The sequence below is a fragment of the Chelonia mydas genome, chromosome 3 (assembly GCF_015237465.2).
Source record: "Chelonia mydas isolate rCheMyd1 chromosome 3, rCheMyd1.pri.v2, whole genome shotgun sequence".
In the NCBI taxonomy this organism is placed as follows: Eukaryota; Metazoa; Chordata; order Testudines; family Cheloniidae; genus Chelonia; species Chelonia mydas.
The window spans coordinates 156871122-156891594 of NC_057851.1; the positions used below are offsets into that span (position 1 = coordinate 156871122).

Sequence of the window (20473 nt, forward strand, 5' to 3'; positions counted from 1 at the left end):
GAAATCACCCATGCGCGTCCTCTGGGTGGCTCAGCTGCATGGCGCTGCTGCTGCCAAGCGTTGCAAAGCGTGAACGTTAGGACCCAGAAAGTTTTGGAGGAGTAGGCGGGTTACTGGGTGAAAAGCAAGGAGCAGGCAGGGTACTGCACGGAGGAAGTAGCCTGCTTTCGTTGCTGCCAGTTGAACCACAGGTATTTTATTCTTTATCCAGGGTCTGTGTTTCGTATATACCAGTTACATATGTGTCCGCGTGTGAAACTTATCAATGGGGGAGGAAAACTTCCAGGACGAGGAGGGATTTCTGATGGGAGAAAAAAGGAACAATTGTGCTTGAAAGACAGTTAAATGTTTTCATTAACCGCGTTGTTTCTTGTGTATCCACGCGTCTTGTGATTTTAAGGGGTTCTCTCTATTCTAATTCTGTTTGCTAAGACAATCATACAAGTGAGAATAGTCAATGCACACATGTATGAGATTTTTAAGCCCGGATCCCATCTGGGAAAGCACAAGACAGAAATAATTCGGTTGATTATTTCAATTGCTTTATTAGTATCTGCTTTAGTATGTGGGGGTAAAGGAATTATTTTAAGGGGGAAGTTCCTTGCTGTTTAAAAATAAAGGTACAACTATGTTAGATCAATTAAAAGTGATAAAAAACCTAAACTAAATCTTTTAAAAAGTTCAGCATAAGATATTTTTTCTCAATCGTCTTTTTGCACTGGTTTGTTGTTCTAGAACCGCTCATGAGTGGAAGGCTGTTGCAGATTTTTTTTCAGAAACAATCATTTTAAAGGGTTGGGGAGAAATTGAAGGAATTTATTTTGATAGTGGAGGAGCAAACCATCTGTACATTACATAGATTTTTGGAAGCATAAAAGGGAAAAAAAACTATGTTACGGGCTACTACCTTCAAGCAGTGTCTCTTTAAACAAGTGTAGGTTATTGCTCAATTGAAGCAAAACTGAAATGGATATTGCTGAGAACAAGGAAGAGGGTAAGAAAGTGAACCAGTCACACCAAACGAAGTAGGGTTTTTGTTCTCCCTTATAACGCAACCGATTACTTTAGTGGATACAACAAGAATGAGATACATCTGAGCATATGGTGGGTTTGCCACCCAAAAGCCATATCTACAGATTTTACAAATTTTTTACAAAATTTACAGTTTTACAAAATTAGGCCCTGATACTGCAGACATACCATTATTAGCCCAATGAGACTACCCACAGGAGTAAAGTTAAGCACGTGCGTAGGAGTGTCCAGGCTTTGGGCTTTATGCATATGCGTGCCACTACCAGTTCAGCTGAAGTGATGTTAACGCAGTGAGAGTCTTTGGCCTGGTCTGTGCAGGCAAAGAGACACATATAACTAAAAGTGTATTTTTTACATCAATTCCATCAAATCAGTGCAAAACTTAAAGTGATTTGAACATCCCTGTTAAACCTGGCATATGTTGGTTTATCTTGTGTCAGTAAATTTACGGGTGCAAGCTAAACTGATATAAATGGTTTTGTGTGTTGTTTCGGCAGTGTTGGTCCCAGGATATGTGAGACAAAGTGGATGAGGTAATATCTTTTACGGGACCAACTTCTTGTCCTTTCCACCACCAACTTTTAGGCTTCGCAGAGCTCTTCCTTGGATCTAGAAAAGGTAACCAAGGTGTCACAACTAAATACAAGGTGGGACAGATTGTTAAGCACAAGAAGTTAACAAGTATATCTGAGCATAAGCTTTCGTGAGCTACAGCTCACTTCATTGGCTGCATTCAGTGGAAAATGCAGTGGGGAGATTTTATATACACAGAGAACATGAAACAATGGGTGTTACCATAGACACTGTAACAAGAGTGATCAGATAAGGAGAGGAAAAAAAACCTTTTGTAGCGATAATCAAGGTGGGCCATTTCCAGCAGTTGACAAGAATGTGTGAGGAACAGTAGGAGGGAAAAATAAACATGGGGAAATAGTTTTACTTTGTGTAATGATACGTCCACTCCCAGTATTTATTCAAGCCTAATTTAATGGTGTCCGGTTTGCAAATTAATTCCAATTCAGCAGTCTCTCATTGGAGTCTATTTTTGAAGTTTTTCTGTTGAAGAATTGCCACTTTTAGGTCTGTAATCGAGTAACCAGAGAGATTGAAGTGTTCTCCGGCTGGTTTCTGAATGTTATAATTCCTGATGTCTGATTTGTGTCCATTTATTCTTTTACGTAGAGACTGTCCGGTTTGGCCAATGTACATGGCATGTTCTTGTCAACTGCTGGAAATGGCCCACCTTGATTATCACTACAAAAGGTTTTTTTCTCTCCTGCTGGTAATAGCTCACCTTTCCTGATCACTCTTGTTACAGTGTGTATGGTAACACCCATTGTTTCATGTTCTCTGTGTATATAAAATCTCCCCACTGTATTTTCCACTGCATGCATCTGATGAAGTGGGCTGTAGCTCACGAAAGCTTATGCTCAAATAAGTTCATTAGTCTCTAAGGTGCCACAAGTACTCCTTTTCTTTTTGCGGATACAGACTAACACGGCTGCTATTCTGAAAGAAGTTAACAGGTGTTGGGGGAGACCAATTAAAATGAAGTGGGCAATTAACTCCTTAGCAGTTGTAGGACAAAGTTGGGTTAGTAAGCTACAAAGGGCTAGTCTACTCTAGAAGTACTGCCTACAGTGCAGCCCGTTTGGTGAAGACACTTTATGCCGACAGAAGAGAACTCTCCCGTCAGCATGATAAAACAACCTCCATGAGAGGTGGTAGCTACATTGGCAGGATATAGTGCGATATAGTGCTGTCCACACTGGTGCTTAGGTTGGCGTAACTTATATCACTTGGGTGTGAATAAGCCACCCCCCAGAGCGACATAAGTTATATCAACATAAGTGGTAGTGTGTACAAGCCCAGAGTGTTGTAATGAGCCATAAAAGCAGTGTCTCTGTTAAGACCATGGTTTTTAGTGTCCAGCAGAGTTATGAATTTCAATTCCTAGGCTCATCTTTTGAAGGTGTTGTGAAGATCTTGTTTGAAGATGAGGGCTGAGAGTTTAGATATGGAGTGATCGTTCTGTGAAAAGTGTTTGCCTACGGTGATGGTGTTTTTTGTCTTTTATCATTTTTCTGTGTGAGTTCATTTGAGAGCACAGCGATTGTCTGGTTTCATCCATATAGTTGTTGCTGTACCACTACCACCACACATGGTCCTCCCACAACACACCTTTCAAGATCCATGGGTCCTACTAATGCCTGTCCCAACATGAGGTGTACCTCATCCAACTCATCAAATGCCCCAACAACAACTATGTGGGTGAATAAATAATCCATAGCCACAATTCATGATGCACCTAAGTCCTTTGATTCTGATGAACCTAACTATGTAAGACTGGTGCCATGGAGCAAAATTAATCCTGACCCCAGTTGCTGATCATTTTCTTTGTAAATTCATTTTAGCTAATCAACTGTAGCTGCTATTCTTAGTAATATAGATACCTAATCGGTGATGTAAATGTTACTGAGTGACAAATGACCTTATTAAAAAACAATACAAACTCATTAAGACACATTTCTTCCTAAAAGCTTTTCAGCAAGAATCCACTAGAGAGAGATTTAAAGAGAACGCACCTTCATTTTCACTATGTGGTGTATTTTATCTTTCAGATGTACTGTCTGTGTAACTTTAGGGCCCACTCCTGCAAGCTGCTACATGTGGGGAGACCCCTATGCCCACATAGAGCCTACTTAATTCAGTGGAACTCCAAGATCACGGCCTCAGACTCTGAGCTTCTTGCAATAGTCACTTTGTCTTCTTGTTTGTTTTCCATAGTACTAGATGCAGTAAGAGAGCTCAGTAAATAATAATATTTGCGTCAATAATATCCTGAGGCAGTGAGTGCTACATGTCACATATGTTAAAAATTGACATCTTAGCCATTTTATAGATATTAATTTTAGTTACCAAAGGCTTCAAGTCCTATAGACCTAATTCTCAAAAGCAGCTGCAGCGAGAGTCAGACTTTAGCCTCAGTCATTCTGACCACATCTTCCAGCTAAATACCCTCCAAAATCAAACTTATGTGGGATTAGTAATAATAGTCTAGTATTACATCTTTAACAAAAGAGGCAACCCAGTGGCTTAGTAGTCATGCTCTATGGTCCCATGTGAGATCTTTGTTAGACATGCCAAACTTGGTCTCTTGCTCTTGGGGCTGGCGGTGACTGGATATGCTGTGGAGGCTCTGGAAGGAAGCAGCTGATTAAGAAGTGACGATGACAGATTCTAAAGAGAGTCCCACCAAATCCTTCTCAACCTGAGGGGTGCCTGGGAAGGACGCAATCTAAACACTGTTTGTCACTTGGAACTCAAATTGAGAGAGAACTAGAAAAAAAGGCATTTAATTTAACAGGGTAGCTTGACTTAAATCAGTGTTTCCCAAACTTAGGACGCTGCTTATTCAGGGAAAGCCCCTGGCAGGCCGGGCTGGTTTGTTTACCTGCCATGTCCGCAGGTTCAGCCGATCGCGGCTCCCACTGGCCGCGGTTCGCCGCTCCAGGCCAATGGGGGCTGCGGGAAGCGGTGCTGGCCAAGGGACGTACCGGCCGCCACTTCCCGCAGCCCCCATGGGCCAGGCACAGCGAACCGCGGCCAGTGGGAGCCGCGATCGGCCGAACCTGCGGATGCGGCAGGTAAACAAAGCGGCCCGGCCTGTCAGGGGCTTTCCCTGAACAAGAGGCGTCCCAAGTTTGGGAAACACTGACTTAAATCAAAGTGATGTAGGTGCCGAACGTGACTCCATATTTGCGTTTGATTTCTGTTTGCACTAAAAGCAGGCAGTGAAACTTTTGTTATTTATGAAGATATGGCATATCATCCCTAAAGCTGCAACACTTACTCTCTGTGCACAGAATGAATGGAATGCAAATGAGAGAGAATTGGTAAAAAGGCACTTAAGTTGTTAACAGGGTGAATTTATTTAAATCAATTTTAATCATAATTTAAATCAGTAAGCAGGAAACTTTGTTTTGCATTTGTACTTTTTAGTTAGTTTCCTAAAGAAAGGTTGATTCTCATTTGTTGGTAATCATTAAAATATGCTGATTTGCAACTAAATACAGCCTTCATGCTAAATTTGCTAACCAAGGGCATATACACATACATGTGCTATACGCATACACTTTTATCTAAGCAATTATAAGTTGATTTTTACATTGTTTGTTAGAAAATGGTGAATGATGCATTTCTTATTTAACAGGTTATTAATATTTTTGCTAGTGATTTGTGTTAAGCTCTGTTTGGGTGGAAATTGGAATTCAATTAAAAATGCTCCAAAATAGCATTTTCAAATAGTTTATTAGGTAAATAAAATGATTTAATGTAGATGAATACATAAGGGGGGAGTTTAAAACTGATTTATTAAACAAAGGAAGGATTTATTATCTGTAGTTTGTGAAATTGAACTGATTGTTTCTGGTCACCATGTCCTTCAAGACTTCAGAACTCTCATCTTCTCACACCTACTTTTTATTCATAGATTGGAAGAGGAAAACACACTTTCTTGCTTTTCCAACTCCTATTGGTTTCTTAACTTTGAATGAACTAGTTGTTGAACTGAACTAGTTGAATAAATGGAAGTGAAGAAAATATTCTCTTTGCATTTGCAGAAAAGGCTACTGCTGGTTGAAAGCTGGTTTCACAATTCAACAGACTCTGGTTTCAAGTGCTTAGCCAGTGGCATCTACTAGTTCTGTGGTTCGACTTTTAAAAACTTGGCAGCAAACATGTACTGCTTAATATTTTTATTTAATTTAAAATATTTTAATAAATTATAATAAGTTTAGGCTTTAACATAGATGGTCATGTTCAAATTTAATTTTAAATAGATTTTGTTTTAAATGTATGTTTAATTTAAATAAAAAAATCTGATTTAAAAAAAAGTCAATTTTTATCCACCCTCTTTGACAAACCAAGGCAATTATTATAAATGTGCTTTCCATCAAAGGACCGCAAAGCACTTTGCTGATTAATTAAACCTCACAACACCCCTAAGACCCAGGAAAGTATTATTATTCATATGTTTCAGATAAGGAAAATGATGCATAGGCAAATTAAATGATTTAATCAGGTTTGTACAGGAAATCAATAAGTGATCCAGAAATAGAACTGAGGAATCCTAATTCCTACTCTTTCTGTGCTTTAACTACAAGAGCATGCCTGATAGTGTTCAAGTCAGAAGTGAAGGGCTATAATCTGATGTAATTTTGGCATTAATCTGGGTAATTTACATGACTCTAGGTTTCAAAACGAGAATTGCACATTTAGTATTATCAGTAAAGTTATCAGACTATACTGGGTTGTTTTGTTTCAGGGTTTTTTTCCCCCCATTTCTATATGGTATTTTATTGAAATTCATAAAACTCTATATACTAGACACTTAGCATTACTAGCCACTTCTGCTCAGGATACATCAAGATTTAGCCAGCTCAGAAAGTTAGAAGTATCCTTTTAGTGAAGTGCGGGGGTAGGAATGTGTGTGTAGTGTGAGAGATGGAGAGGAAAGAAAGAGAATAAGGGAGGGGAATGTGGAGAACATAGACGGGGAATAAAGAGCAGGGAAATAGGGGCAGTGAGAAGTTGAGGGCAAAGAGGGTGACTGGAGATAAGAGAAGTGGGAGGGAGAATGGGGAACAGGGTAACGGTGGAGAGGCCAGGAGAGAGAATGTGAAGGGAAATGTGAGGTTGCAGGAACAAGGAGGGAAGATAGAGAAACAATGCTAGTTCCTGCAACCAAGGAGCTAGGAGAGGGTAAATTCACCTACAAGAGTCATCTAGAGAAGGACTACCGCCTCTGCTTCATGATGCAATGCCTCTCATTATGCAACCCTTTTTTGCATCTGTGTCACATTGTAAACTACAATAATTACTGCCTTCTACTCTGTTAACACAGGACTACAGTCAGACCTTGGTTATCTGAACCTTTCGTTATTTGAAGTGACCGTCTATCCCCAAACTTGTAATAATTTAATTGAAAAGTCTCCTACTTACCCAGATTAGTTCAGTATCCCCTTTCCAATCAGCTACCACAAAAGGTTTTACCTTTATATAAATAACACTCCAAACTCTCCTCCTAGCATAACCTAACCTTCCCTTGAATGTTAATACATGAAATCCATGATGTGTAGTTCTCATTCACAAGATCGCTTTTTGATTCTCTTCAGCACTTGATATGGCTTCTTCTCCAACTGTGTTGATGCGCCTAATGGCCTCTGCGTATTCTGTTGCGCACAGAGCTGGAACAATCGTCAGAAATGTGGTAGCTGGCGGAGACCTGGGCATAGTGGAGAAGGTACTTATTTTCCTTCATACTGATCTCATGTCTGTTAAGAACACTGAGTTAAAAACAGCCCAAGGAGTTCTTTCTGAAGATCAGACAGCTCCCACACAACTGGGGGGAGGGAGTGCTGCGACAGACTGACAATATCCTGGCATACTTTATTGAATTAGGTTTAATACCTTTGGTGACCATTATATTCAAAATGCAGTTGTGTGTTATTGTGGAGTTGTATGTAACTCCTCTAGGAGGAGGGGGTTGTTAATGTCCATCCTTTGTTATCCATCCTTTGAAGCCACCTCCTGGAGAGGTTGGCATATATGAATTCAAACTGGATTCTCCAGGGACCAAGACAAAGAAAAGGATATTTGCATAAATAGCCTGGTTTTATCTGGCTCAGGTTGTTCTTCCTGATCCAGCAAATGGACAGGACCCCTGGGTCATGGGGGCCCCAATCCTGAGGGTAGGGTTGGAAGGACAGGGCCTACTGGAGCCCCATGGGGTTCCCAACTTGGCACAAAACTGAACACCCTAGCCCTGCCCCTGTCCCAAGCCCCGGCCCCCGCTCACTACATTCCCCCTCCCTTGGTGCGTCGCTCTCCCCCACCCTCACTGACTTTCACTGGGCTAGGGTGGGGGTTGGGGTGTGGGCTCTAACTGGGGATGTGGACTCTAGGGTGGAGCCAGAAATGAGGGACTTGGAGTGTGGGAGTGGGCTTCGGGTTGATGCAGGTGGTTGGGGTACAGGAAGGGGGTGAGGGCTCTGGGCTGGGGGTGCTGGCTCTGGGGTGGGGATGAGGAGTTTGGGGTTCAGGAGGGTGGTACCGATTTGGGGGGGGCTGAGGGTTGGGGCTTGGGGTTGGGGCGTGGGTTTACCTCAGACAGCAGCGTAGCATGGGGGCTAAGGCAGGCTGCCTGCCTGTCCTGGCACCCGTGCTGTGCGTGACCTGGAAACAGCCAGCAGGTCCGGGTCCTAGGCTTCACGCTCCACCCTTGCCTGCAGGTAATGCCCCCACCAGCTCCCATTGGCCGGAACCCCATCTTGGCCCTATCTCTAATCTTGTTGCAGCATTTTATATAAGGTACAATAATCAACTCTCTCCCCACAGAATCCTGGTCTCCTAGAGTGTTACCCAACTGACAGCAGTTGCCAGGCTGCTGTATCTTATTTCAGTGATTTCTCTAAATGTTCTTACAGCTTTTTCCTTTTCTGTTTTTCTTTTCCCCTAGCAGGCAATAGAGCATCCTCATTATAAAATATTTACACCTTTTTTTTTATTGGAGTGATTTTGATTTAATGGTTAGTCTTTGAATGTTTTGTTTATGCTTTTTTGGGTTTTTTTTTCATTTGAAAGAGAAAATATATCCTATTCAAGTCTAATTGCAAGTTATTTCAATGTTCTAGTAATGTGCTTAGTTATCGTAACCACAATAAGTCATAGATCCAGAGCTTGGTAATGCTATCACACGATCATCTTACTCCTGGTATCATGTAATAAATATGTGTGTTCTAATTCAATTACTATGAGTCTTAGTCTTAGCATGAAGTGCATTTGAAGCCTAAGAAATAGAATATGCACCAGAAGTAGGCCCTTGTTAACAGACTTTTTTTTCTTTTTGATCTTTTAATGTCATTGCCTCCCTTCTTGTTACTCTTCTATCTCACCTTTTTCTTTTTTAAACGTAAAAGTCCCCAAAGCTTTCTACCTCATGCCCCCCCTTACCCTTGTCTATGTCCCCTCCCCCACAACTCTGGGAGAGGGGGGATGCAGACAGGGCAAGGGAGCTGAGGCTGGGGCCACAGCTGGGGACATAGGAGCAGGAGTGGTGCCGGGTATCTCTCCCCTCCCTGCCCTCCATAGTGGCTGGCCCGGACTCCAGCTGCACACCCCTGAATGTTCTTCCGCTTCCAACAGTTTGGGGACCTCTGGTCTAACTTGATCCCAGCCTCTTCTCTCACTCCTTTGGTATATATGACTTTACAAAGAATCCTGTTTGACTCATTTTGTTGATAATGAAATATTTACTAGACACTTGCTAGTCAGAGAAATAAATCTACTAGCTAGAGGTCAGTAAAAAAGAAGAGGGCCTACGAATGACAACCAGGGATAATGCAGTGGAGAGCAGTCCATTGCATTATCCCTGGTTGTCATTGGTAGGCCATCTTCTTTTTTACTGACCTCTCCCATCCCTACCTCTTCCCTGCTGGATTTCCTGTCAGGATGCGGTTGCTGGATCATGCTAAGAGGTTCCAACTTTCATATTTGTTCTGGTCACTAGGTGTCACATAAACTTGAAGCTCCACCTGTTTCCACTTCAGGGTGTTGAAAGATGGCTTTTCTCTCCCCATCTTCTTTATCCCAGGATCCTCCTGCCTGCTGTGATGGGCTGGCGATCTTTGCTACTCTTCTCTTCTCCCAACCTCTGATTGGGACAGTCTTGGATAATTATTATTTATATTACAATAATGCCTAGAAGCTCCAGCCAAGACTAGGCTCCATTGTGCTAGGCACTGTATGTGCCTAATAAGGGATATCCATACCCTGAAGAGTATATAATCTAATAGACAAGAAGCAAAGGATGTGAGGTAGGGTTATTAGCGCCATTTTCCAGATGGGGGAACTGAGGCACAGAGAGATTAGTGACCTGTCCAAGGATCCACAGTAAATTCAGATCGCTTGTGTCCCAGTCCAGGGCCTCAGTCACAAAACCAACTTTCCTCTCTTCGCTGGCAGGGAGATGGACTGGATGGCCTAAAAGGTCTCTTCTGTCTCTAACTCTTGTGGTTCTATGAACCAAATCCTGAAATCCTTATTTTCACTGAAGTCTGTCAATGGGAGTTTTGCATGTGCAAGGATTACAGGCTTTAGACCTATATTGGAACAGCAATACTCGACAAAAAAACTGCCAAACCAATGAAGGTCTCCTCCCCGCCCCCCAATAATCATAGAAGGCCAACTACTACAAAATAATTAAGAACAATGTCCACGGAATTATCTTAGTAAATGTGATTATCATTGTAACTTTCCCCATCTTGTTTAATATTAGTTCAAAAACTATACAAAAAGACAATGCTGCTAACTTGCACTTTAGTAGCCTGGCCTTTGCTAGTCCACTATGTGAGTGATCCTTAGACTTCAGTGGTTTGTGGGATGTGGAAAATGTCTGCAGATTGTTTTAAAAAAAAAAAAGTTACACCCATTTTATCTATAAATTTCTTATAGATTAAAAAGAAAGCTTTTCCACAAAATATCATGGCCCCTATCCTGCGAAGTCTGTATCTATACATGAATAAGATTAATTATTTTTGGCTTTATGCAGTGAATCAAAATTTCATTGTATTATAACAATAAATGAATTTCATGTTATTATGCTTTAAGAAATTTGACGTACAGGAAAATGTAATGAAAATACATTTGAGAGTAGCATTCTCACCTTTTTGTGGTTGTAAAAAGTTATTTCTGAGTGAGCCATTTATCCAAGCAGTTGTAAGTAGCTGCATTTTCCTAAGTAGTCAGTTTTTATAGTGGAAATCTTGTGCTTCTGAATAATGCAAATTGACAACACTAACAGAAGTTATAGCACCTTCCTTCTCTTTTGGCCTTCCCAAGGAACAGCTCCCTAGACATCAACATGTGCAGAATGCCACTTGTCTCCTCATATGTATAAACATCTTCAAACAACTAATGCCTCCCTAATCTTTCCAAGATCCAGTCCAAAAAAATCGCCCTCTTGGGCCTGACCATCCCATAAGCTGCATACGTTCACTCCCATTGCCTTCTGTGTGAGTTGCATGCACGCAACCTGAAGAATGAAAGATCCCTCCTCTTTACTACCAAGCCCTTCTCCCTTTTTCTTTACATCCCTTTGCTTGTTTAGCACCTTTCCTCTCAGTGTCCTTCCATACGTGAGCTCACAGCTGGCATAACAGCCCTCTTCTCTGCAGCTCCTGCCTCTTCAACTTGTTGTCTTTTCAGTAGCATGCCAAAACATTTTTCCCCTTATTTATGTCTTTAAATTTCTCTCTCCTTCTCGTCTTATGTTTATTTAACTTGATAAATGTACTACTTGGCTCTGTGAAGTGTGGTATACTTGTATGAATGTTATCATAGAAATAAGGATGTTTTGTGCTGAATCCACAGAGAAGGTACAACACATGCAGCATTGGAACAAGCTTCCTCACACTGCCCTACCAATGTATTTCACTCCTGAGACAGATGATAAGAGAGAAAACTCAACTCAAGAATAGTCTCAATGACCTATTCAGTCCTTGGCTTCTCTCAAGTTGGTTAATTGGGATGGTGATTTCTGTGACATGGATCCTTCTCCACTGGGAACTGGATATCCATGATCAGTGCGATACAGGCCACTGTGTTGTTTTAAAGTAGAATTATTCCTTCCCGTCCTTTGCAGTGTGGACCCAACGACTTGCAGACCAAAGCCGACCGACTGGTACAGATGACCATTTGCTCTTCACTGGCACGGAAATTCCCCCGAGTGACAATCATTGGAGAAGAGGTGAGAACTCTGTTCATCTAACATCCTGAAAATGTAATTTGCCACTTATGATTTACATTTGTCATTTGCAGGCTTAAGAGAGCCACGTGTTCTCTTTAATTTTTATCTTCCTTCCCAATTCCCCTTCCCTCAGCGTTAGCCTCATCAGATGCATTGCCAGCAAATCCAGTGATTGGAAGGCAAATCCCAAATCCCACTCTCACGCCTGCAACCAGGCCAAGTTAACCTGGGATAAAGGAAAAGGCTGGCACATGGCTAAAACCTAGGGAGTGGCTGTATCACTTTGCTCCGCTGTATTTGCAGTGCTAGGAATGGAACCATATTTGGGAGCTGCAAAGGCTCACACACAGTGCTCTCTGGCTGTTGCCTGTTTCTGTTAGTGTCTTTGTGTCCTTTTGTCAGGACCTGCCCTCTCATGATGTAGATGAGGAGTTGATTGAGGAAGGTCAATGTGAGGAAATACTGAAGAAAGCTTTTCCACCAGAATACAGTTCCATTAAAGAGGAAGAGGTAATAAAAATGTTACACTTACTTTCTTATATCCCCATATAGCTTATTAGTCTTACCTAAGAAGGAGCCAAGAAATAAAACAGATAATTTTGATGTTGTCAGCTTATCTTTTGGTTTAAGTGAAAATACTTCCTTTTTAAATTGAAGGTGACAAAGTGACAGCCCTAAAAATGGAAGCCCTCGAAATATCCACAGAATGGGTGTGGCATGGGTAGCAGAACTGCAGGTTTCTCTGTAATGTCCCATGAATGTGTATCAGATCAATACTAAAGGGACCGCCTTTAGGAGTGAGGGGGTAGTTTAGTTTCCATGCCCATTGACTCCTTGTATGCAGTGTTGTTGTAGTCATGTTGGTCCCAGAATATTAGAGACACAAGGTGTGCAAGGTAATATCTTCAGTTGGTGAGAGAGACAAGTTTACAGCACTCTCATTCAATCCTTGACATCTCTACTGAGATTGCAAGCAGCATTGCTAAGTAGTGCAAGTGGTGGTGGGTTGATGTTAGGTTTTAAATGTGGACGTCTTTTTGTGCAAAATGGATTGAGCTCACCAAATCCACATTACATAGCCAGCTAAATAGCTGGTGAAAAGTCTAATATCTCTTTACAAATCCCTGGAGCTGTCCAGTCCTATATATAATAAACATTTATGAACATGAATTCTTTTTGCACGTTAAGTGTAAGATTTCTTAACCATTGTGAGGTTTATCCTCCTCTCACTGCTGCTAACTATTATACCAATAGTTTAATTTCCATGGTTTGTGTTTCCTCTTGTGTTGTGTGCATTTCATTTTATTTTTTTTTTAGCTTGTTGTGTGGGTTGATCCTCTGGATGGGACCAAAGAATACACGGAAGGTTGGCTTCTCTTTTGCATATTTGTACTGATTTGAAAAATTATTTCAGTTTAATAAAAGTAACATGAAAATTGCTAGAACATTCTAGAAGCTTATCAAACTGTAGTGTGCAGAGTCCATCAGAATAGGTAGAAAATGTTGAGAGGGAAAGGATTTTGTGAGCATTTTTTTTATGTTAGACTGGTCATAGCACTAGAAATATAGTGTAGGGAACCATCTTCACTGGCAGGGGAGGGACTAGGTGATATAATAGTTCTTTTCTATCTCTAATTTATATAACACAGTGATCTCCCACTTACAAAGCGGCCTGCAGAACAAGAGGCCTGGAGAACCACTGAACTAGAAAAGTGTGGGTAGTGAAGTCATTTAGAAGGGTCAGACTCAAAGTCGGAATTTTTTTGGTTAGATGGGCATTTAATACATACATTTGGATCCTGCTTACAAGTCAGGAATAAGCAGGATTTCTTAAATGCTTCGTATCTGAAAAAGAAAATGTCACTTAGCTTTGTCGGGCAAAGAAGAATTTGTCACCAAGTGGTTTTCCTGGCACTGTTTTGGAGTTCTCTTGTCCATATAAACAATTTGAGCTCTGTTTTCCTGACTCATGACATTTCCAGAAGGCCACACTGGAATTATGCTGTTTGTTCTACAGTGTATATTTTCTACTAAATGCTCTGTTGGTACTTGCCTGTAGACACCCAGGTACAGTTCCACATAAAGTTTTCAGCTAAGATCACTTGAGTCTCCAAAAGTGTCTTCCTTGACAAAAAGTTTGTATAAGATTTTTTTTTTTTAACAGTTGTTATGACTCCTGTAATCCCATTTCATAACTTGTATGAGATTTTATTCACATTAGGCACCAGCTCGAACCTAGCAACGTCCTGAGTGCCTTCCACTACCTTTGATTTCCATGGGAGTTGAGGGTATTCAACACTTCACAGGATTGGGGCCTTTTCTTTTCTTTTACATACGTTTGCTTTGGATATGCCTTAAATGGCTTTTATTAATAGTAATCTTTTAATATCTGATACATTGTCTCTCCGGCTTTTCTTTGCAAGGGGAAGGATCAATGAATTAGAGATAGGAAAGACCTAAACTTGTATGATCCTACAATATTTGTGTCCGCATCATTGAAAACACACAGATGTTACTACTGTATTTACATCATTCTTTTAAAACAACATAATTACTTTTATCATGGAAGTATAGTACTATGTAGTGATAGAATTTTTTTCTCACCAGAGTCTTCCTAATATTAAATATGCATGTTCGCTCAGATTGTCAAAAGTGACTAGTAATTTTTGGATGCCTCGAGTTTTGGGCATCCAATTTGAGACATCTTAACAGGGTCTTATTTTTCAGAACACAGATTGCTCAAGAGTATCAAATTGTCTCAAGTTGAGCAACTAAAAATGAAGGCATCCACAATAACTAGTGACTTTTGCCAATCTTGGCCATTATAAATATTTTCAAGTAATTGAACAAAGATAGAGGATTGTGGGTTTGCGTGAGGGCTGGGTTTTTTTTTTTCTTACTCCCATTTTCCAGCATTAAAGATTAATAATAATTATTACTTCTTCACAGGTCTCCTTGACCATGTAACAGTTCTTATTGGAATTGCTTATGAAGGTAAAGCAATAGCAGGAGTTATTAACCAGCCCTTCTACAACTATGAGGTAATAAATGCATTGATTTTGCTTGTGAGCACTAAATAATCTGTAACTGTCACTTCTAGGACACATTTCTAGTTCACACACTTTCTGCTCAACAGTGCTTGACCTACAATACGTACCACACTTCACTAGCTAGAGCTAATGGTCTAATATAAGGAACTATTGATCTGTGTGCTTGTTGATGATAGTTTCTTGGAACTGAATTCAAGGACATGCAAATAACTGCAACAGCTCTCCACCCTTTTTGGTAACAAGGCATTACGCATATTGTAGCTAGGCTGTCACATGAGTGTAAAACCCATGATATCTTGCTCCAGGCTGGTGGTTCTTGGATGCATTGCAAAAGTGACCTGTTTAGATTCACAGGGAGATGCCAACCATTCCACTCTGTTAGTGCCACTTGATGACTGAATCCTGGGACATCATTAAGCTGGGCCTTAGAAGGCACCAGGTGTTTCTCTGGCTTTGTCTACACTATGAGCTCTGGGTGTGATTCCCCGGCATGCGTACACATAGCCACAGTAGCATGGATAGCGGCAGCAGAGGCATGGCTTAGCTGTCCCAAGTACATACCTACTGGTTTCAGACGGGTTTGTACCCACCACGGCTCCCCTGTGACTCCACTCCCACTACCCTTTCTGTCGCAACAACACTGCTATTTATACTCATGCTTGCTTAATGAGAACTAGTGCAAGTACATGTATGCACCCACGGGAATCACACCCCCAGCCTGTATTATAGACCTAACCACAGTTAGTTGCAGCTGAGTTACAGAATGTTACCAAACCCAGTCCCATACGTCCCTCCCTCCAAAATGGGGGATGAAGAGGATTAACTATAACACCAGAATAGCAAAATTCAGGGACAATCCAAGGACACAGAATGGGAGCTGATTAGGATTGGGCAAAGCAAAGAAAAGCTCATAGTTGGTATATTACACTGAAATAATTATGAGGATACTTTTCAGTTCTGTAATATCTGATGCAAGGATTTCAAAGAGATTTACAAACTTAATCCATTATCACAAAGACCTCATAAGGTGGATAAGGAAGAATTATTATCCCCATTTTACAGTCGAGTGAACTAAAGCACAGAGACCTGCCCAAGCTAAATAACTTGCTCAAGGTCACACAATATGTCATTCAGTTAGCTGGGAATAGAACTTAGGAGTCCTGGCTTCCTGCCCTGTGTTTCTGTTACTAGAACTCACTTCTTTTCCATTGCCACAGTTTACACTTTTACCCTCTAAAATGAATCTAATAATGAAATAAAATGTCTACAGCTATTCCTTGGTGTTCATATTTTTTAAAAAATATGAAGTGGTATTTTGTGGTAACTGTAAGCCGTGTTTTTTGCATCTTCTGTGTAGGCAGGAGCAGATGCCGTGCTGGGTAGGACAATCTGGGGTGTCCTAGGTTTGGGTGCCTTTGGATTTCAGCTGAAAGAAGTGCCAGCTGGGAAACGCATCATCACTACTACCCGTTCACACAGCAATAAGCTGGTAAATGACTGCATTAGTGCAATGAACCCTGATAGTGTGGTGAGAGTTGGAGGTGCAGGAAATAAGGTATGACAATCCAATATTTTTCTTTGCTAGTTGTAAGATATGACATCTTTGTAAAGAGAGCAAAGAATTTAGGGCCAAATGTCATCCTTATCTCACTAGGTGCAAAGGGACGCCTGGCAGTGGAACTGGTGCCTGAAGAGGTGGGGCAGGATTTGGTGGAGATATAGATACAGGGAATGCTCCCCCGCTCCATATTGTGGAGTCCAGTGCTCTTGGGGCTCCTTGCCGAGCAACATGCAGGGGTTGTTTGGGGGAGAAGGAAGGGATGGAATATCTGTAACCACTTGGAGCCTCTGGTCCTCTTACCCAACCCATATGAAAGTGTGCAATAGGGCTAGAAAGGCCTTATAGCAGTGGTGGGCAAACTTTTTGGGCCAAGGGCCGCATCTGGTTGGGGAAATTGTATGCAGGGAAGGGGGTTGGGGGCGGGAGGGAGTGCGGGGTGTGGGAGAGGGTGGGGTGTGCAGGAACAGGCTCAGGGCAGGGTGTATGAGAGGGCTCAGGGAAGGGGGCTGAGGCGCAGGAGGGGTGTAGAATGCAGGAGGGGGCTCAGAGCAGGGGTGCAGGACGAGTCCGGACTGCGGGAGGGAGCTCAGGGCAGGGGGTTAGGGTGCAGGAGAGGTGCGGGGTGCGACAGGGAGTTGGGGGGTGGGGGTGCAGGAAGGGTTCAGGCTCCGGCCCAGCGCCACTTACCTAAAGCGGCTCCGGGGTGGCAGCGGTGCGCACCGGGGCCAGGGCAGTCTCCCTGCATGCCTGCCCTGGCCCTATGCCACGATGCTCCGGGAAGCAGCCGGCACCACGTCCCTGCACGGCCCCTGGGGGAGGGGGAGGCACAGGGCTCCGCACGCTGCCCTTTCCATGCCTCCGGGTACCTCCCCCAAAGCTCCCATTGGCCATGGTTCCCCGTTCCCGGCCAATGGAAGCTGCGGGGGGTTGCGCCTGGTGGCAAGGGCAATGCATGGAGCCCTCTGGCCCCACCCCCACCCCTCCAGGGCCCGAGGGATGTGGTGCCAGCCGCTTCTGAGAGTGGTGCGGGGCCTGCGGCACCATGGGGGGCAATCCCGCGGGCCGGATCCAAAGCCCTGAGGGGCCGGATCCGGCCCACGGGCCGTAGTTTGCCCACCTCTGCCTTATCGGCATGGGAGGATGGTTTCCTCTCCGTTCACCCAGGCAGATCTCCTCAGCATCCAGCCAAGATACATGAGTTGGATGCCAAGGACTAGATTTGCTTCCTATAGATTATATTTGAGACAATGAAAAATGGATCACTTTGGATGGTAACAGCTATGTTTTTCTGTAGACTTCTAAGATTATTAAATTTTTAAAACCTGAAGAGGAGCCTTTGAGACTCCTCTTTCTGGTGAGGCTATCAGAGTGTGTGCAGTATCAAACTGACCCAATTCTACTCCCATTGAACTCCTGTTCTATCTTTTGCATGCCTGGGGGTGATACGAAATGACTGACATTTTTCATCTGTAATAGATCATTCAGCTTATAGAAGGCAAGGCTTCTGCTTATGTGTTTGCTAGTCCTGGGTGCAAGAAGTGGGATACGTGTGCTCCCGAGGCTATTTTACATGCTGTGGGAGGTGAGTTAACAATAATGTTCATAACTCTTTTTTGAGAGAAGTTGAAGTTACAATAGATTTTTCTAATGTTTATGTGCACAAGGTAGATCATATGATATATTTTCATAGGACCAAGTTGAGTTCCATTATGCCCATTATTGGCAGAAAACTTCTTGACCTAAAAGCCTGTGTATATATTTAAGAACAAAACAAAGCACCACCCTTAAGCACTAAAGGCCTGATCCAAAGCCCTTTGAAATCAGTGGAACAATTCCCATTGACTACAGTGGGCTTTGGATCAGACCCTGGATTTGCCAGTAGAAGGCAGTATAATTTACCTTGTCTGCTTTTATTCAAGATCCAATACAGTTACTAATTTTGAGGTAATACAAAAAACATTCCTTTTAAAACACATCGGTTTTACTACTACTATTTTCCAACCGACAGCTTCCTTTGCTGCTTTATTGTTTTCCTATACAACGAGGCCTTTTCCCAATTACTGCAATTATTCATTTGTTTTCTGTATATGCTCACTGTGTGTACGGAGGGCATCTTATAATTCTTCAAAAACAACAAAACTGTTGGCCAAATCCTGTAGTCCTTGCTCGGAGCTGCAGGATTTGGCTCCAAATTTGAATTAATCCAATGTGTAACCCAGTAAAATCACTACCCTACAAATAGCATAAAGCCACTGTGCCTTAGTGAAAATATAAGTTATGAAAAGGCTTGTTTGAATAAATATGAATTAACTTTAGATCAGTGGTGGTGGTCGACCTTTTCTGCTGCCCATCTTAATATGTAAGAGGTTTCTTCTAGCCACTAAGATCAAGTATAGTATTGGTTTAATATCGTGTCAGGAGATTGTATCTTGGCATTGCAAATATAAAAGACTTGATCTTCTACATCTATCTGTAACAACTATGATTCAAAGGAAGAGAGAACCAGTAGGTGTTCTATTTCAGGAAAAATTCAGCTGCTGTGCTTAAATGAACTGGGACCAATAACACGTTCATATATTTCTTGCAGGCAAGTTGACTGATATCCATGGAAATCCTTTTCATTATAACAAGGAGGTGAAACACATGAATTCAGCAGGAGTCCTTGCCACTCTGAAAAACTTTGACTATTATGCGAGTCGTGTTCCAGAGAACGTTAAGCAAGCCCTCGTGCCTTAAAGGAGGAAGGCAACTTCCTCTGGGCTGTGAAAAAAACGTTAACATAATATTTCAAGCTAACTGCCAAATGAGCTTGAAAATTTGTTTTATGAAATCTGAGCCTAGATTCATTCTGATATTGTGCTGATCAGTGATTTGTTTTAGAAATTAGTGTACAGAATGTCTAGATACATTGCTAAATCTGATTGTTTAGGGGGGAAAAACCTACAGTAGTTTTACCAGGTAACAGGTGACAGTTTTTCAATATTCACAGTAGATGTTTTTCCTTCCCTTTGTAAGTAAGGAACCCAAGGAAAGTTCTGTTCTTGTGAATAGATTTTGTGCAATTATACTGTGTACATTTGTATCACATAATAATGTCACAGTCCAAATCTATTTCCTTAACTAATTTCAGGGCACGAAACCATAGCCTGAATTTGCTCAACATCTTTTGTTGTACATAGACAGTAATACTTAGTTCACTTTATATATTGACAATAAATAATTTGTTCTGGGTCCAACTGCTTATAATAAAGTTACTGTTATTGATTCTTAAGCATGACATGCTTCCTTTTGTAAATAGCAGTTTTTGACATTTTGTAACATTTTTCAGCATGTGAAAACCCCTTTTATTCTTGGTGTTTGGCTTATTTCTCTCTGCTTTCAATGAGGGTTTTTGTAGCGGATTAGGTTTGTGGGGGATAGTACTGAAGCAATTTCTTTTGCTACAGGAGTTAACTCTTCACACACAGGCAGCTCAATTTTGATTATATATTTAATAGTCCAAGGATTTTGCAGCTGTTTCTGTAGCTAGCAGAACTAAGGTCTTCGCATTTCATCCTAACTCTGGAGGGTTCATATGTGTATTCATTTCTAGTCATAATTCTGTATGCAGCTTTTAAAAGTACAGTTGCTACAGAGTCACTGACAGCCCCTGTCTCTGGCAAAGGCCCAGCACATCAACAGCAAGGCACTCTATTGGTGCCTCCACAAAACAGTGATGCACAGGAGGTCGCCCAGTCTTTGCAATGCAAGCATCACATTTCCTGCACCAGTTTTCTACATCCTGCTTTCATTTTACACAATACAATTTTTCTCTTAGCTTGGCTAAGTTTTTTGCAACCCCAAAATGTCCAGCAGTTTTTAAATTGACATAAATAACTTCAAACCTCCTTTTTCAATGTATCTGTTACAACCATCTGATACTTATACCTATCACCAATTGTTTTTCCCCCATCTCCTATATAAAATTAATTCTTTAAATTGATTTTAACAAATCAGGATATTTAATATTTTAATTACTGAAAT

General features: G+C 41.7%; 1 protein-coding gene across 3 annotated transcripts; it reads left to right on the forward strand.

Annotated features, from left to right (window-relative positions):
- The first annotated feature begins 52 nt into the window (after positions 1–52).
- On the forward strand, positions 53–19721 carry BPNT1 (3'(2'), 5'-bisphosphate nucleotidase 1). Of its 3 annotated transcripts, none has more exons than XM_007064765.4 (9): positions 53–191; positions 7209–7336; positions 11735–11839; positions 12242–12349; positions 13157–13205; positions 14789–14880; positions 16247–16444; positions 17927–18032; positions 19038–19721. In XM_007064765.4, the coding sequence occupies exons 2-9, from the start codon at positions 7217–7219 to the stop codon at positions 19184–19186; spliced, it is 927 nt and encodes a 308-aa protein (XP_007064827.2). In that variant the 5' UTR covers positions 53–191; positions 7209–7216; the 3' UTR covers positions 19187–19721. The 3 variants fall into 3 exon arrangements, with proteins under 3 accessions (XP_007064827.2, XP_037751632.1, XP_043399565.1); XM_037895704.2 differs by having other exon boundaries at positions 16247–16378; XM_043543630.1 differs by lacking the exon at positions 53–191 and adding an exon at positions 2215–2314.
- Positions 19722–20473: the final 752 nt, after the last annotated feature.

Bases quoted from the DNA above. Each gene is read 5' to 3' on its own strand.
- BPNT1 (XM_007064765.4), top strand. From the start codon at position 7,217: ATGGCTTCTTCTCCAACTGTGTTGATGCGCCTAATGGCCTCTGCGTAT. The intron at 11,840-12,241 runs GTGAGAACTCTG...TCCTTTTGTCAG, and splicing joins TGACAATCATTGGAGAAGAG to GACCTGCCCTCTCATGATGT. The intron at 18,033-19,037 runs GTGAGTTAACAA...TATTTCTTGCAG, and splicing joins TATTTTACATGCTGTGGGAG to GCAAGTTGACTGATATCCAT.